The following is a 17,296-nucleotide window of genomic DNA, read 5'->3' as shown; positions in this document are numbered from 1 at the left end:
TAATTCGTTTCTCAAGCAGGATAGCCTTCCTTGGCTATGGACCTTCTGGACTGCATAAGGAATCAAAACAAGATTAATGCTCGGAGAGCAGAGTACAGTGTCTCTCTTTAAGGTTTTCTTTCAATGATGCTCTTTCTCTTTTGATGCTGCTTTTTCTATCTTCAGTTTCTGCTCAAGCTCCCTCACTTTGGCTTCAGTATTTTTCCTCACTTATTCGGGCTGATACTTCTACTCTTGTGATCATGCAAGAATAATGAAACTATTGCTTCTTAGTCAACCAACGTACAGTATATCTACCAAAAACATTTGAGCCACAGTAAGTAGTTCATCCTTTGGCCATGACTCACAACACTGAAAATTGCCCTTGTAATATTTCATATCCTAAAACCTTAACAAGTTAATGTCGGTAATTATCAAATAAATATACAAAAATTTAGATTCTAGCAAAAAAAAAAAAAAAAAAAAAAAAATACAACGACAAATCTGCCCTTGCCTTGCTGGATGTGTTTGAAGGATGTAGGCTTGACTATAAACTGTGCACATATGTATAGTGAACGATTTATTGAACAAAAATATAAAAATCAACTGAAAGAGCATGAAAGAGCAAGTTTAGTGATACTGAAAGTGTCACTAAACTAAAGTTTGTGGTCATGTCAACATTATCATCATTATTCCTGCATGACCATAAAGAGGAGAAGTGTCAGTCTGAATAGGCGAGGAAAAATGCTGAACGCGTACAGAGCAAACTGTTCCACCGAGGACGCTGTCAGCTTAGTGCTCCACACCACACTCAGCCAGCATGAGCACCCGGGGAACTGCACCAGGATACTCTTCATAAACTTCAACTCTGCCTTTAACACCATTATTCTCGAGACCCTGGTAGAGAAACCGGGGCATCTCGACCCCCATTGGCTACCGGATTAAGGACTTCTTTACAAACCGCCCATTAGCAGTCAGATTCGGCCCCCGACTCTCCTCTTCCATAACACTCAGCACAGGCTCCCCCCAAAATTGTGTACTCAGCCCCCTCCTGTGCACACTATACACACACATACCTACTCCCCTACCCATTTCTCCAACACCTGCATTAAATTTGCAGATGACACCACCATAATGGACTCATCTGCAATGGAGAGGGGGCTCAGAGCCAGCCCCACTCCGCATGAATGGAGAGTGTGTAGAAAGAGTTCGGTCTTTCAGATACCTGGGAGTGCAAATGTCCAATGACCTCTCCTGGTCTGCCACGTGACAGCAGCGATGAAGTAGCAACTCTACCTCCTGAGGGTGCTCCTGAAAACCAAAAAAACAAGAAGCTGCTCGTGACGTTCTCCCAAGCAGCCATCGAGAGCATCCTGGCATCATGTGTAACAGTGTGGTATGTTGGATGCACAGCGGCTGACAGGATCGTACTGCAGAGAGTGATAAACACAGCTCGATAGATCTCGGGACTCTCTAAACACAGCCTATAGGACAGTGCCAGCTCTCCGACCTCAGCAGAGCGGCAAACATCATCAAGGACAATTCCCACACCGGCAACCACCTGGTCGAACCGCTGCCCTCCAGCCGGTGCAATAGAACACACAAAATCTGCACCAACAGACTCGCTGCAGCTTGTTTCCCAAAACCATCACCACGCTCAACAACCACAAACAAATCCACCACATCATACACCTCCAGACTCTTTTCCAACCGCAGTTCAAGTCCAATAACTTGCAGTGTATTACTTGTTGTTTTTTTATTTATATCTACATGCTTCGTCAAGCATGTTGTAGAGAAGTGCAAGATAGCTCATCTCAGAATGTTCACAATGTTCTCTTCTAATGCTCTGATTGCATCATTTTTTCATTACTTATTATTATATTGTGTAGCATATTATTGCATGTTACCTACTCCTTTTGTTTCGTTCCCTACACCATCGAGCAGCATTATAATTTGATGGGTTTTGAAATGCAATGTAATTTCTATTCTATTTCAAATAGTTCTCTTAATTTTCTGGACAGACATCTGCTAACATTAGATATTTGCACATGTAGAAGGTGGAGCTCTTTCTCTCTGGATATATAAGCATTTGATTTGCCAAATATAGAAAATTGACCTGTGATAAAACAGCAGAGTGCTGGGTGTCATGGGGATTGTTGCAACACTGCATTGTCGGTTGCAGCTGGTACCCATTTGTCGTCTATAATGAATGGCAAATTCTGTAGGATGGAAAAGTATTACACTGGAGACTGTGAGACGGGATAAATTGTTTATACGGTGCATCTATGTGTGATCAAGCACACAAACCAAACAGACCAGATGCCTCTTAGCCAGGTTTCTGTAAATACCATTCTTGTGTGACTGGGTACTTTAGAAAAAAGCCTGTCATCCTTGTTGAGAGAAAATGTTTCAATCTAAATCATTTGTCAAAGGGCAAGTGAAAATAACAACAGCATTTCTTGCTGTAATGTTCAAAGAGAAAATTTTTCTTTTTCTACAATAAAACCGGAATCTGCTTCCATGGTGGTCCAGTATAGATGGATTTATATGGTCGCAAGCGATCGAAATCATTGCAGTTAATGTGGGAGCGAAATTTGTCATGTAGCCCTCTGATATATAGGCGGCATCTGTGGTGCAGACTCATCATCCAGAAGGTTAAACCAAATTCCACGCAGTACAATGCACTGCAAATTACAAAATCCCCAATTTATATCATTATGTAATGAGGGGAGATTGCTCAAAAAGTTTGGACCATTTAATTTGGCACATTAATCAAGTCAAATGTCAAAGCCTCTTTATCATTGCTAAAGTCATCTATGCTTTAATATACCTCAAGACAATTATCAACTTACATTTTCAAAAATCTTGGTGTTCACTCTGTGATTTAACCTTTCCGGTGGATTTCAGATAAAGAATGTTTATATGCCCTATCTTACACTCTCTCTCTCTCACTCCCATTTTTTTTTTCTTTTGCAAGTGACAGAGAACAATTTTACTGAACTGCATTAAAACTAGGGGGGGGTGTTGTTGAGGATACTTCATCCCATTCACTTGCCTTAAAACACATCAGCATTCTCAAAGTGATTTAGATATGTGATGCATTATTAGTTTTTGAAGAGGCGGCTTGCTGATAATATAGCTGCATATTTTTGAATATTTTGTTGGAACAGATAATAACAAATAATAACAAATAGCAACTAGCATAATTTGTGATCACATGAAACAGAAGGGGACAATGATGCTGGTTAGGCATTCTACACTGCAGCTGTCTGAAGAGAATCAAAGCATTTGCCAGAGTTCAGATATACGTTTCAGCAGAACCTTTTTCCTTACATGCCCTTGTTCTTTGCTGCACAGAGGCTGCTTAGTCAGATTTACTTCACTGTAGCAGGACCCATGATCTCGATCCAATTGCCAGGATGACCTCTCATCTTCATTCAGCATGCAAAAAACAAAGCAATCTAGAAAGGAAAAAGTTACAGGTGAAGGCTACCCACTGGGGCTCGATAAGGTTTTTTTTTTTTTTTTTTTTTCGTAAATACCTAAGATCTGCGCTGTAGAAAGGAAAACAAAAAAACTGTGCTCTCATTGTTTTCTGACCTGCGGAGAATGGCTGCAAAACTTCCATGGAAATCTTAAAGACAGTGGTGAGCAGCAGCTGTGCACATTACTGAAATCAGAGTGTCGTGATCTGTCATTTTACTTCAATGGTCCTTTGCCACCCGTTATAGAAAGAATTGATATTAAGAAAGACAGTTGTGACTGAACATAACTCTCAATAGCATTTTAAACCATTAATATATTGTACTGACTGTTTTCTAGCCACTGTTTTCTGTTTTTTTGGAGAACATGATCTTCACCTTGACTAAACACACAAAAAGTATTCATTTTTCTCCCAGCACAGCCATCTGTTCAGGATAACAGAGCTTTCAAAACAATAGGCACTCCTGTCAGTCTGAAAACAGTCCTATCCAGCCAGAGTAAATCAAAATACAACTTACCACACCCATGCATCTACCTTGAACCCTGCTTTGTCCTCAGCTTTCTGAAAAGGCCTGATCTTTGAATCACTCTCCATAAAAGCTCCACAGAGGGAGAAAATGTATCCCCACCATTCCAGAGGAAATAATGCTACTTTTCAAGCAGCAAAAAAATAACTACAAATACATAATTCTAATAACATATGTGAGTGACATAACTGTCTTGGAAAATATGGAAGAAGAAAATTAAACTTAATGTTTAGTTTAAATCACCCAAACATACAGTAAGAAAGAAAAATCCATGAAAGATTGCTTTATTTTATTCCCTACTTTGATGAAATGTTGTTTATTCTCAAGAAAACAAAACCTTCCTTGAGAATTGAAGCTAAATTATCAATAATAACTAATTATCACAAGATAGATATGATTCATGAAATTATTTTAAAATCAAAAGTAGTCAAGCCGCCTAGTTAGACGTGCAATGTTCCATAAACAATGCTGGCATGATGATTCATGGATGTCCTGAACACTAGTATTGAATAATGGGGAGCTGATTATTCTGTAATTAGTATGCAGCAGTAAAAATATTTGTGAATAAGACGTCAATATAAAAAGGTGATATCCATGCAATATTGCTTAACATGGTACTTGCATAATGATGCACGGATTCTAAAAAAAACCCCTCTCCTATTATTGACAAAACATGGCAGTCAAGGTTTGTTTTCTATTTTCCATTTATGTTCATGTTGCAAACATTCAAGCAGGCCTGGACTAGAGGTTTGATGCTGCATTTTTCTGCTTCTCTAAAACGGATTGTCTGAATCATGTTTCAGGACTTGTTACAATATTGTCAATTGCTGTGAACTGCAATTGTGTATCTTGTTATCTTCTAACAAAACAAGCTTTTTAATTTTAGATTATTAATTTTTGGCCTAACGAAAACGACAGAGTGACAGTACATAGTACACATTTGCAGACACCTCTTGCAACCAAGGCAGAAATTTGGGAATATCATGGAGCAACACCAGAATCTAGACACAACATTGAAATAATTAAAAAGGCAAAAAAAAAAAAAAAAAAAAAACCCTGAAGAATACATCAACAATTGTTTTTCCACTGAGATTTGAACTCTTGAATTTGTCTACCTTCATAGTCTCCTCTGCCTTGAGTCTTCACAGGGCTCCCTAAAAAGGTGAATAACAGTGTCATTTAATATACACATTCATAATGATAATACTTTATAAAAAACTGTGAAACTTGGGTACAAAAAAATCATCCAACATTATGGACATACTGGCTTTGTCAAAGTCAAGACTGAACACTGAAAGTCAGTGACCGATTTGAATGTCCTTTGCAACCAGGACAAACTTAACTACAGGTTTTTCGCAACACTGAAATCAAAGTTGAATTTTTCCACTGTCATTATGTGAGCTGTTTGAAAATGCCATGCCTTGTGCTTTGTGTCACCAAAGACTCTTACATGTATTTTTTGAATCCTACAATATATTATGTATGTTGTCTTTCTGCATTTTGTATAATACATAACACTTTGATTTGCCCTGGGCTGTATGAATAAGCTCATCTTGCCTTGGTGATGATCTCACAGGAGGAAAAAAAAAAAGGCCAAGAGGGGGAAATAATATTGTAAAGACACCAGTGAGATCCCCTATGTGACATAAGCCCCTGAAATCCCGGGCTGAGGCACCCCAGAGAGCTGAACATAAAGGAATCATTCCAACAGTCTTTCCAGGCAAAACATGCTTACAATTCTATGATTACACCAAAAGACAGTAAACAAAACATAATACAAAACATGATTTTCAAACTGCCAAACTAATCATCCTCAAAAAATGAAATCTCTTTAGTTCTAGCTTTAATATTCTTTTGTTCCTGGTTTCTAAGATGTCATTCCAGGTCCCTGGAGGCAAGTGTTTCTGGAGCAGTGCTGCATCTCTGTGCTGCAGCTGGCACTCGGGAAGAGTTAACTTAGGTTTTATGCGTACATAAATTGATGAGGATCATGCAGATTTTATGGATGGATAGAGAGGGAGAGAGAGGAAGAAAGAGAGAGAGAGAGAGAGAAACATACATGAACAAATATCTCAGCTTGGTCTCCGCACTAAAACTGGTCGTGCAAATCAGCTGGGGTTCTGCCTGCCGTTTGAAAATATTTTATGTGAAGTGTAGCTTGTGTTTGTGCTCAGTAGGAGGAGCTGTGAATCATCGCCTCCTGTCAACTGGCTTTTCAAAAAGATTTATCCAGTGATAGATCTAGTTACGATCTAGATTTGCTGTAATTTATTGGGTGACAAAGCAGCAGTAAGCCACTCTGTGTTCCAGTCTGTCAGTGTCTAAAGTCTTCAACTGAAAACCTGTTGCTTAGAAGTAATGGCTCCCCAGTGTTCCTTTAATCCACTGACTGGTGTGATTGTTTATCTCATTTTAGATTATATGAACCATGTGCTGAGTACACATACAGCATCCTCTCACCTGTTCGCTCTAGGGAGGCTGTAATAATTAAGTAGATGAGGATGCCATCAGGAAGCAACATGAGACGAAAAGGTAATTAGGGGTATCACCATCATATTGCCCAAAGGAGACAGGTTATCTCCTCATCCAATTATACCAATCTTAAGCGTGATGTGAGCATGTATAAAAGGATTCAGAAAATCGTTCCAAGAAACGCCTCTCCAGAATGTTACTCATACTCCTTAATTTAAAATGTTGGCACAGTCTATGCTCAAGAATCTTCAAAAATCTTTCGTGCAGACTTCACTGGCAGCCTCACATCATTATCACAGCTGGCAAGGTAATCACATCCTTAAATAGCATTTGCTTACACCTATTTTGTAGTGAATCCATGAAGTCTTCTCACTCGGCCATTGTGAGAAGACAGCAGTGTAGACAATTGTGTTTGCCATTAGTTATCATTGTCATTTGTGCAGTTTTTGTGTGATGCCAATAAACCTGGCGCACAGCAAACCCTCTAAATTTTGCAAGGTGCAAACAATGAAACACAAATAGCTGCAAAAAGAGAGAAATCGTGAATGCATTTGGTATATCAGAGGCTAGGACTGGCAACTCAGGGATGGAACTTCTTTGTAGAGAAAACATTGTGAAATTCTAGTTGTTTTTGTCAGCGAGAACATAGGAAACACTGGAGTGTAGCGGAGGAAAAAGACTGTATGAGCTGGGCAACATATTGTCCGGAGGATGTTCAGATGAATTTTTAAAGGTAAAAGGAACAGAAGAAATGATGCTCGATTTTGTACGAAGTCCTAATCCCTAGAAGTCAGAGTGAGTATCATAACACCTACCTAAAAGCAATTATTTTCATGGTAGCTGGTATGTTCATGCATTATTCTTACTTTTCATTTTAGACTTGCTACTCTTTCCTAATCAAGCTTGTCATCAGTCTTAAAACTAGACTAGCCGGAGGTTACCTGCTCTATCAAACATACTAACAGCTCTGCTCTCGCAACTAGGCAGTACATTTTTCCACCATGAAACCCACTTCCTGTTGGAAGCTCTGCTTTTAATAATGAATAGGTGTGTATGGAAAGGAAAGACTTGTAGGTAAACAAACAGAGCCTGTATTAATAATACAGCTACAAGTACTTGTATGCTCAGTGAACGCTAATCTTTCAAATGTTTTACCCAAAGGAGATTGAGGAAGCTGACGAGAGAAAATCAAGTATAATAATAAACCTTTGTTTTCCAGGGCAATGAAGTGTGGAAGACAGATGATAAATAGCCTGGTGGAGGCACATTAAGAATGCTTGACTGGGCTTTTTGGAGAATGTGCGAGCCCTGCCGGCTAGAGTATTCTATCTGGCAAAGATGGAGGAAAAAAAAAATCCATCCATCTCTGAAGTTTGTTGTGTGGCCCCTTCATGTATGGATTCAGGCAAGTAACACAAAGATACAAATATATTTGTTACTATACATGCTGCCTCAACAATTAAACATTATTAACATGATCCCTAAGGTGTGTTTCCTACTAACTGTGATACAGCTCAGTTGTGCATAATTGGCTTTTCAGACACAAAAAGAGACTTTACTCAAGACTTTCACAGCAGCCTTGAGTATAGCTAAAGTAACAAAGAAATATGCATTGGAAAAGAAAAAAAACAAAACGCACACACAAGAAAGAACGCGCACGCACACACACACACACACACACACACACACACACACACACACACACACACACACACACACACACATACACTTATAAGCAGATTGTATGCCCTGCAAAGGTTTTAAAGAACCAACCCCTGACATAGTCAAACAAAAATATACCAAAACCTTTTTGTATTCAAATCAGCTTTTATATTCAAAAATACAATCCAAGCATTTACAGCTTATTACAATTGCCTCTACGCAGCTCTTGACAGTCTTTACAGAAAATGAAGAAATATATCAATATTTGATCTATGTTACAAACCAGGAACAGCAAAAGGAGAGATGGAGGCCAAAGGTTCTGGAGGTTTGAAGTGTTCAGTTAGACCTTGATAAGCTCTCAGGTAAGCCCTGTAGTCCTTGCTCACGCAGACACTGTGCGGACCCAACCTTTGCCTCGGTGCCCTGCCGGTGCTGCTCATGATTACATACTAATCCAGTGACGGTAGGGATCACTCCTCTTCTGTGGCTCCCAGAGAGCGGTTGAGTTGAAAAATATGTGGCAGACACTGAGAAAATGAGTTCAAGCTCATGTTATCATGGTTTGGTGTCAACATTCCTGTTCCTTACCATGGACACGCTACGTCTTCATGTGTCTTATGCCTGGACTGAGTCTGCCAAATGTTTATACATATCTTTCCTCACAAATCCAAGATCTGTAAGAAGTGTTCCTGTCCACCCGGTACAGTCTATTCTTTTCGCGATTGGTCTTTACGCTCTCTTTCAGAGCAGGCTCTCTACCCTTCCCCTGTGCTTTTTTTTTTCGCCGGAAAGCCGTGTCTTAATCGTTTCTCCATTTGCATCAAGTGTGAACAACCCAGATTCTATGTGCTTTTGATTCCCTGGAAGCCGCAGAAGTTCCAGCGCTTCTCTAAGCTGGCTCCCACACCGGTCAGCTCTTGTCTGAATGTGCAGGGCAGCCGAGAGAGAAGAGCCTCCACCTCGCCAGGGTTAATCTACAAACACACAGACAGAACAAAGATGAGTCCACTACAGCACCAAATGTCCGCTGCAACTGTTATGGGTCGAGTGTTCAATATGTTACAGTAAACTGCTTCGGGTTCATCCAGTTTTGATTCTCTTTGGACTTCCCAGGAAAACAATACATTATTTCATCTCTTTTCACCTCGGAAACAACATCTACTAACTAGGTAGCAAATTTAATAAAGCTTCAAATATCTTGTAAGTCAAAGGCTGAATGTTACAAGTCTTCTCCAACCATGGAAACAAACACTTTTCTTCCAAGCCACCACTCACATATCCACACTACTGAAACTAGAAATGCGTCATCTCAATTCAATGTTTCGACTTAAATAATCATAAAATCAACTCAGAATGTGTTAACTGGGGCAAATCGGTATGACAATGCTTCCATCTCTGAGCACCTTTACCTTCGACGTAAGTTATGGGATAAGTTTTTTTCTTTTTTTCCCCCTAAGCCAGGTCCTTTTTCATATGCCCAACCCCTCTGTATATATGTTCTGACAAATGGACAGAAACAAGCACAGCTGTTTACATAAGTAATTCTTTTCAATGCAAAGTCTATGTGACTTGTATAATTAAAGTTGTCAGTGTATGAGGCTGCTGAAAGTGCTTTTGAAAGTTTCTGGATGTAAACAGAGGAACACTGAGAATCCTGCTTAATATTTCTTCTGTTGAATTCTTCCACTTCTCAAATATCTTGCAGATGATTACTGCTGCAGACAACTCACGAAGTAATTAAAGATAATAAATTTACTTGTCACTCATGCTGATTAATGAAGGTCAGTGGGTGGACATGCTGCTCCACCAGAAAATCTCTAATTACAGAGTAACAGCATTTATTCACTGAAAAGTACCCTAAACACAACCACACTGATTCAGAGCCTCCTGCAAAATATGTATTCTGTTCACCAAGCTTACTACACACCTTCTGTCTCAACGGTCCCACAAACACACACTTGCGCATCCAATAGATTCAGATGATACTATGGATGTACATTCTTTAATTTAACTACACACAATCTAATTGCAAATCAGCCGTCCAAGTTTCTATACCATGAGAGCTGGGTGGGATGATTTCCAACGCTTTCTATTCAGACGGTGAGCGCAGTCACCCGACTAGGCATCAACTGACTTCTACCTCGCATGTGGGCTGTGGATCAGCCGTGCTGTAGTGACAGTGCCAAAATTAACTGCTGTGGACTACCTGCAATTTCTTTCATTAATAACTCGATTGCCTGTGTGGATGTCATGATGCATTAAGGTCCATCCTGGAGATTAGACTGGGGTGTCATTATACGCAGAGAAGCTGTGTATGGAGGCACCTGATAAGCAGAGAGGATTGGGCTTGTTGTTGGGGAGTCTGGCCAGTTGTATTGACAAAACTGTGGGCTGCTTAATGTGTGTAGACGAGTCATTGTGAAAACAACAGATGCACACAGATCTACCGTACCAATGTGGGTGTACTAACGTAAAGACAAATATTCGCAGGTATTCACACCGGACCAAAAAAGCAACAAAAAAAAAAAAAAAAAGACTAAAACCTATGACATTTCAAGATAGGACATTGAGAAGTTCTCAAAAGTTTGGGTTTCTCCAAAACAATTCTTCTCATATTTATATGCTACTTAGATGCAGACTCAAAAATGGGATACATAATTTAATTAGGTTTTGAAAAAATAAAAAAGGGGCAGAGGGGTATTTAACAGAGTGTCAAATTGTTTGCTTAATGGGGTTTGGCTTCACTAAAACATCCATTCGCAAAGTGAAGCCATTTCTGTGGAATTTTTTTTTAAAGCATTTCATAACACTAATGGCATCAAAAACTCTGTCTCAACCGATCAGCAGGACTCCGGCATACAACAAACCCATATTGCAACACAGTACGGGGGACAGATATTGTGTCTGGGTGCATATAATCTAGGGGGATAACGGGAAGCTTAAACAGCTGATTGATTCTATAGAAGGGTCAACTGAAAGGAAAAGAAAATGTCAGCTATTGAAAAATTAATCATGAATAACTCATGATTTCAGTTCATATAGTTAACTTCACTTAGAAAGATTTTCTACACTTTTTTTTTTCATATCGGTTTCATCAAAAGAATTTATTCAGTGATTTGGAACATTCCTGTTCCCCAACATTGCTTCTTTTTGTAATCTTTGCCTTGAAACATTTAACCTTGATCAACATTGTGGTGTTCCTATAATTTGGATGTTCCTCTTACATTTTTTGAAAATACTTTGGGTTTTGTTTTTGCGCCTTTTACCTTGGTGTCCAAACGCTGCAGGTAGGAACAGATGTACTCGATACTGGCTCCGAATGGATGAACGTGCAGGAAGGTTGAAATGATCCCTGGGGTAAAACAAACGAGCCATGCAGAAATGTTAATGCTTTCTCCTGTATCTCCAGTTTCTATAACCTCTTCTACAATGACAAAATGCCATGGGTTTTTCATGACACCATTTTATTCAATTCCTTCTTTTTACCACACCAGCTCCCGGCGGCTTTCCCCGAAGTCCTCGTACAGTGCTCTCCCAGATTAGGAAGCGCTTCTAATGATGGTTTTGATGTTGTATTCCCTCGTCAAAGCTTCAGTCTCTCCTGAGCTAAAACAAACCATCTGCTTTCAGCTCATAGAGCTGAGCTTTGGGACAGATAATCCTCCACCTTTGCTCACTAAACACTCACAACAAACACAGTGTCAATGTTGTGATGTTTTCCACTTGCTATATCTATAAGGCCAGAATACCACAGTTTTGAGACTTTTATGTGAGAACAGGGACTTTATTTTCACCGACTGCAGGGGGTCAGTGGATGCTTGAGCGCGAACAGCATGACTGCCAAGAGCTGCTCCACAGACAATGAATAAAATACTACAATGGACAAGTTTTCCTTGTATACACCAAAGACATCTTCTATAAAAACAAGTACCAATTCATTGTTCGGATCATTACTGAGTATGCAACCACCCGGTTTCACAGGGAGACTTGGGTTAATTATCTGCTGACTGCTGAATGTTACCAGAATCTTCTTATGTGTGTTGGTTTCTTTTAATATTTATATTTGTAATATTTGAATTTGAAAATTTGTGATGAAAGAAACACAATGAGACTTCTAGTTTTGATGGATTTGCTCTTCAAATTTCATTAACACAAGCATCTTAAAGTTAATCTGAGGGTAAGATGAAGAACTCAGATTCTTGCTTTGTGCTGGCCACCTGTTGCTACAGCTGGGATTTTTTGATTACAAAAAACAAAACAGGCACAATAAATAAACACAAAAAATACACTTGGCTGACTGTAGATATATGAATACATCCATCTGCAGGTTGGCGGGATTTTTTTGTTCACCTAGCATTGAAATTGGGAGGACAAAATAAGAAACATCACTAGATACTAACTTGCAGAAGAAACTGTATACTCTGTTACTATATAATTCACGACCAAAGAAATAATACTGGTGGTCAGGAAAAGCTTGAAGGTGATACTGATGGCAGTACTGCAAGTTTTTCAAAGTCAGGATATGAATACTTTATTAACAGACTACTATATTTTTGTAATGTTCTTTTGTGGGAGAAAATGAATTTGTGATTTTGAAACCCTGGCAACTTGTTTTGCATTGCAGTGTCTGTGGCCCCATGATCTCCAGCAGGATGCAACTTTTAATGTAAGTTATGCAATTTCCAAGATTAGAATTCAGTAATTATGACATTTAGTGGATGTGAAACTGATACTGGCCAGAACTTACCAACAAGCAATGCTTCCCTTTCAGATTGGACAGGACTGGGTGGATTCTTCTCCATAGGGCCTTCCTTCTCCTGACTGCAGGACACTACTGTTGATATTGTGGTCTCCTGTACATACACACGTCATCTACCTGTCACTGGAAATGTTCAAATATGGCTAATCTCAAGTAATCAAGGTCAAAGCAGATGCATGCAACACAATATAAACACAGTAAAACACAAATAATTGGAACGAACATATTTTAAGAGTTGCACTACCAAAACATCGACACAAAGAAGCACAGAGGATGATAATGAGGCGAGAGTTTTCAGCCTCAAGCTATGTATCGGTAGTGAGATGAAATGCATTGCATCTCACACACAGCACGCACATACGCACACGATGAGAGCAAAAAGAACAAATAGAATGTGAGAGTAGGAGAATTGGAGGGCAAATGACTGAGCTGTGACTTTCAGATCTGAAACAGGTGGCAAAAAAGTGAGAGAAGCAACACAATTTATTTGTCTTGCGGCCTTCACTGGATTGTAATATTTTCCAACGAATGGTGTGGCCTCTGCTTTTACAAACCTATCTAGAACACTGAGCAAGTGCGAATCTCAGTGAAAGGATGGACATGTTTTGCCTTTTTTGCTTCTGTTTCATTGTTTCCCTGATCAGTTGTAGCTGGTTGATTAAGAATGTGATGAATGCGGTCACTGCAAACTCGATTGATACGTAATGATCTGTCATGTCGCTGGAAATGGGTTAGGGAGGAAAGGCACCGGTAGATGAAAGAAGAGACAATGGAAACACTTAAAGACAAAGATGTTAGGTGGCTCCCCACTTACACTGGCTTGATTAGTGCTCTCTTCACTCCCTCTTTCATCTGGATTCGAAGTCTCTAACTGCAGCACATTAGAAACATATGAGAAATAAGCCACTGAGTGTGGTTGACCAAAGAATTCTGGGGATATTTTTTTTTTTTCGAAAAAACTATATGGAGGATTACCGTTCATATATGTCAAAGGAAATCAAAAAGGACATCAGTTTTCAGTTTTGAAGGGTTGTACTTTACAGCAAAACTGTAGCAAACAAGTCAGCGGGTAGTGTGATTGAGATTTAAAGAGACTGATAAACAGGTTGAGTAATTTGTTTTGTTTCTATACTTGATAAGCCTTAACAGAAGGACTTCACTGAGAAATAAATATTAAGAAAAAAGAAAAACAAACAAAAAAAAACCCAGCATGCTCAGAATGCATAGACTGAACAGACGTGCAGGTAAATCACTGAATAATGAAATCAAAGTGCGTAACAATGTAAAAGATCTGCCTGAATGCTGTCTTAAGATACACAATGTTAGCATGTGGTAATCCAACAGTTTAGAGATGGGTGAATGTGAAACTACCAACCCGGATCATGATTTGACATTAAGTCTCTGACTCTTGCTCAATATTAAAGGTGGTAGAAGGTGGATTATGGTATTTACCTAATGTGACTACTGAAATTTGTGTCTAAATGTGGGGAAGATACTAGGATTCCTAACTTAATTTAATCATTTTCCTAGCAGGCCCTCAATGTAGGTACACTTTTCTCTCTAATCATCATTTTGCGACACACACGCCTGAACACACACACACACGCACACGCACACATAAACACGCACACGTAAACACGCATGTATGTGTTTGTCGATAAAAAGACAGCAGCAGCGGCAGTAAGACAGACTGCATTAGAACAGTTAATAACACTTTTAGTTTTACACATGGAATTTAATTTTACTACCTTAAAAAAAAACCCCACCTTTCGAGTCACATGCATGAAACCAATACATTGTTTATTCGCAGTGCTCAGAAATGTGATGGAAAATGGTGACACAGGTTGTGTGGATCTTAAAATCCTTATTATCATGCAGTACTACTGATATAGTCAAGCGTGAGAACGGGAAGCACAGATACTGACGTGTTAAAGAATCTCTTCAACATGAAAAATAACTGTATCACTACTGTTCATCCTTGATGAAAGCCATATTCAAAAATTGATTTTTGCCTCCCGGTAATGAGGCAGCCTCTTCTTGCTTGTCTCTGTCTGTATTCAGGTATTTAATTAGCATCTTCCTCTGGGTTCACAGTTCAGGACGCACATTTCTTATCAAACTCATCACCATTAACACGCTATTGATAACTCTGTCTCTTCAGCTGATCTGAGGAAGGACACCCATTAGTGAATTACCACTCCAACAGTGAGCCATAGGAATCCTCAAGCTGGCATTTACAAAGGGAAACCACATGGAGTAGGTCCTGACTTGGATTGAAAGCCTTTCATTTGTGTTATTATCCAATTTAATAGACAATTGAACCCAACACTCATTCTAATGACAGCTCTTCCTCTCATTAGATTGAGCCAGAAGGAACATTAACAAACATTAGCACTCGAAAATTGGAAATATGGGACAACACCTGAAGCATTAGTAAACATGACATAGCTAACATAGATGAATGACCCAAGAAACTAATAAGATTGTGGATCTTGGTGCTCTGTTTCTGGCAATGTTGTAAGAATACAGCTCATTCATGTCAGAACTTGTGAAAAACTGCTCTTACTTTAGGTACCGTGCTGAAAAAAGGGGAAAATTATGGCATTGGGGAGGATTCATAATTGAAAGAAAAAGAAACTGCTAATGATTTGACAACAGTTCATAGACAGTACTTTGATTTTTTACACCAACGTGCAAATCTTTCTATCTGGTGATCATACTACAAACGTAATGATAGCAGCCTAGTGTGTTCCTTGTTTCCAATGCTTTCTACAGCTGATGGGGCACACGACGAAAATATCCAGGAAATAATAGTGTCTGTGTTGCTTGGGATTCAATGTCTTGGGATTGACGGAATTCTGAACTGCATACAAATAAGGAAACCGTTTCATTGTGGTAAACATTTTCAATATAATCACAGTAAGGAATATAATTATTTTATTTCATTTTTTTTCTCCTCTCCTTTAGCTACAAGAAGAAAACAGTTACCGCAGAGTGCAAAAAAGGCACAAGAACAATTTGTTGGACGGAAAGCAAACCTGGAGGCCAATACAATGGCTTATACACAATTTTCATTTAATTGAAATGCATTACTGGTTAACTACATTAGGAGCATTTATTACCCTTTAGTTTAACAAAATGCCGTTTTAAAGGTGTTTATGACAAGAAAAAATATTATTTTTATTCTTACCGTATACTTAATTGTATGTTTCCTTTTTCTAAAATAACACACCCTTGCGCGAAATATAATGAGTCACAACTTTAACCTCTACTTTTATAAAAGCTGAAGCCAGTGTAAAATTGGAAAGGATTGTTTGCTAAAACCTAAAATCGAAAACCTCCCTCAGTGATTGTTAGAGCACACTTGGAAAGTGGAGACTTCGATTAATGAAACGATAGGAATGGAAACAAAGACCCTCAAATATTGATTCTCAGATGTATATACATTTTTCTTTATCCATAATTAGCCTCTGATTATAAACCAAACTGTACAAAAAGGTAAGCTTTCTGTAAGGCAAACAGCCCGCTGACATCCTATTGGTAATAATCTAATGTAATTATGGGTCCAAAGATTCAATGTGGGACTTTAGATGTGCAGAAATGAGTTGGCATCAAGAAGATATTATCATTTTGTATCTCTACCAAATTATCTTACCTCCATTTTTTCATTGAAAATGGAGGGAAGATAATACATTGAGGTATTCTCAACGTATCAAAAAACCCAAACATTGCAGGATACATTTTCTTACACATGGAGTATTAATTTCTAATATGAATGCAAACACAAAGGTTGAACAACGCCATGAAATATACAGTACATATAAAAATAACTGTTTTGCTGAACATTTTTACCTTGTCTTTATCCCAGGGGAAAAAATAGCGTGATGTGGTATATTTGGATTAAACTGACCTGCATTACACGTGCATTCTGTAGGTTTTGGAGCCCCTCCTTCAAGTTCTGAACTTGGATCTTCAGCTGCTGTTTGTCTTCTAAACTCTGCTCCAACTCAGCATCTCGTTGTTTTAGTTCTTCTCTCATTTTGAATAATTGCTGCAGAAAAAAACAGAACAATAACCAAATGATTCTCCTGCAAACTAATCGGTGATGACAATGCTGAAGATTAATCAAATCAATCAATATTTTGTTTTATTTTTACATAGGCTAATAATCGGTTGTAATAAAAATAATTTGAAGGTAATAATAATTATGTCTTCTTTTAATATTGCATGGACTGAAATCCATTGTCGTCAAACTATTCTAATGCAGAATAATCTGCTAAACCTTTGCTTTTAGACATTAAAAAAATACACAGTGATGTATATTCAGGGAAAACACTAATTTGGTTTTCATCCCCAATATTGAAAAAACCCAAGAACATTTTTTCTAACATATCTTTACAACTATAAATTATAT

At 38.6% G+C, this 17,296-nt stretch overlaps 1 protein-coding gene across 6 annotated transcripts in view; it reads right to left on the bottom strand.

The window, feature by feature from the left end:
* Positions 1-8,268: 8,268 nt before the first annotated feature.
* enox2 (ecto-NOX disulfide-thiol exchanger 2) overlaps positions 8,269-17,296 on the bottom strand; it is a 165,262-nt gene continuing 156,234 nt past the window's right edge. For 5 of the 6 annotated variants that reach the window (XM_086158079.1, XM_086158077.1, XM_086158082.1 and 2 more), the window contains 5 exons: positions 16,793-16,933; positions 13,697-13,753; positions 12,871-12,976; positions 11,390-11,475; positions 8,269-9,097 (listed from right to left, as the gene is read on the bottom strand). In XM_086158079.1, coding sequence (XP_086014205.1) covers positions 8,966-9,097; positions 11,390-11,475; positions 12,871-12,976; positions 13,697-13,753; positions 16,793-16,933 — 522 coding nt within the window. In that variant the 3' untranslated portion in view covers positions 8,269-8,965. The remainder of the gene's footprint in view (positions 9,098-11,389; positions 11,476-12,870; positions 12,977-13,696; positions 13,754-16,792; positions 16,934-17,296) is intronic. The other variant, XM_086158080.1, reaches the window with a different exon arrangement.

Source organism: Fistularia commersonii, chromosome 13 (genome assembly GCF_037954325.1).
Source record: "Fistularia commersonii isolate RoL2024-O1a breed Wild chromosome 13, RoL_Fcom_v1.0, whole genome shotgun sequence".
NCBI classification, from domain to species: domain Eukaryota; kingdom Metazoa; phylum Chordata; class Actinopteri; order Syngnathiformes; family Fistulariidae; genus Fistularia; species Fistularia commersonii.
This window is presented reverse-complemented; position numbering and strand designations above follow the sequence as displayed.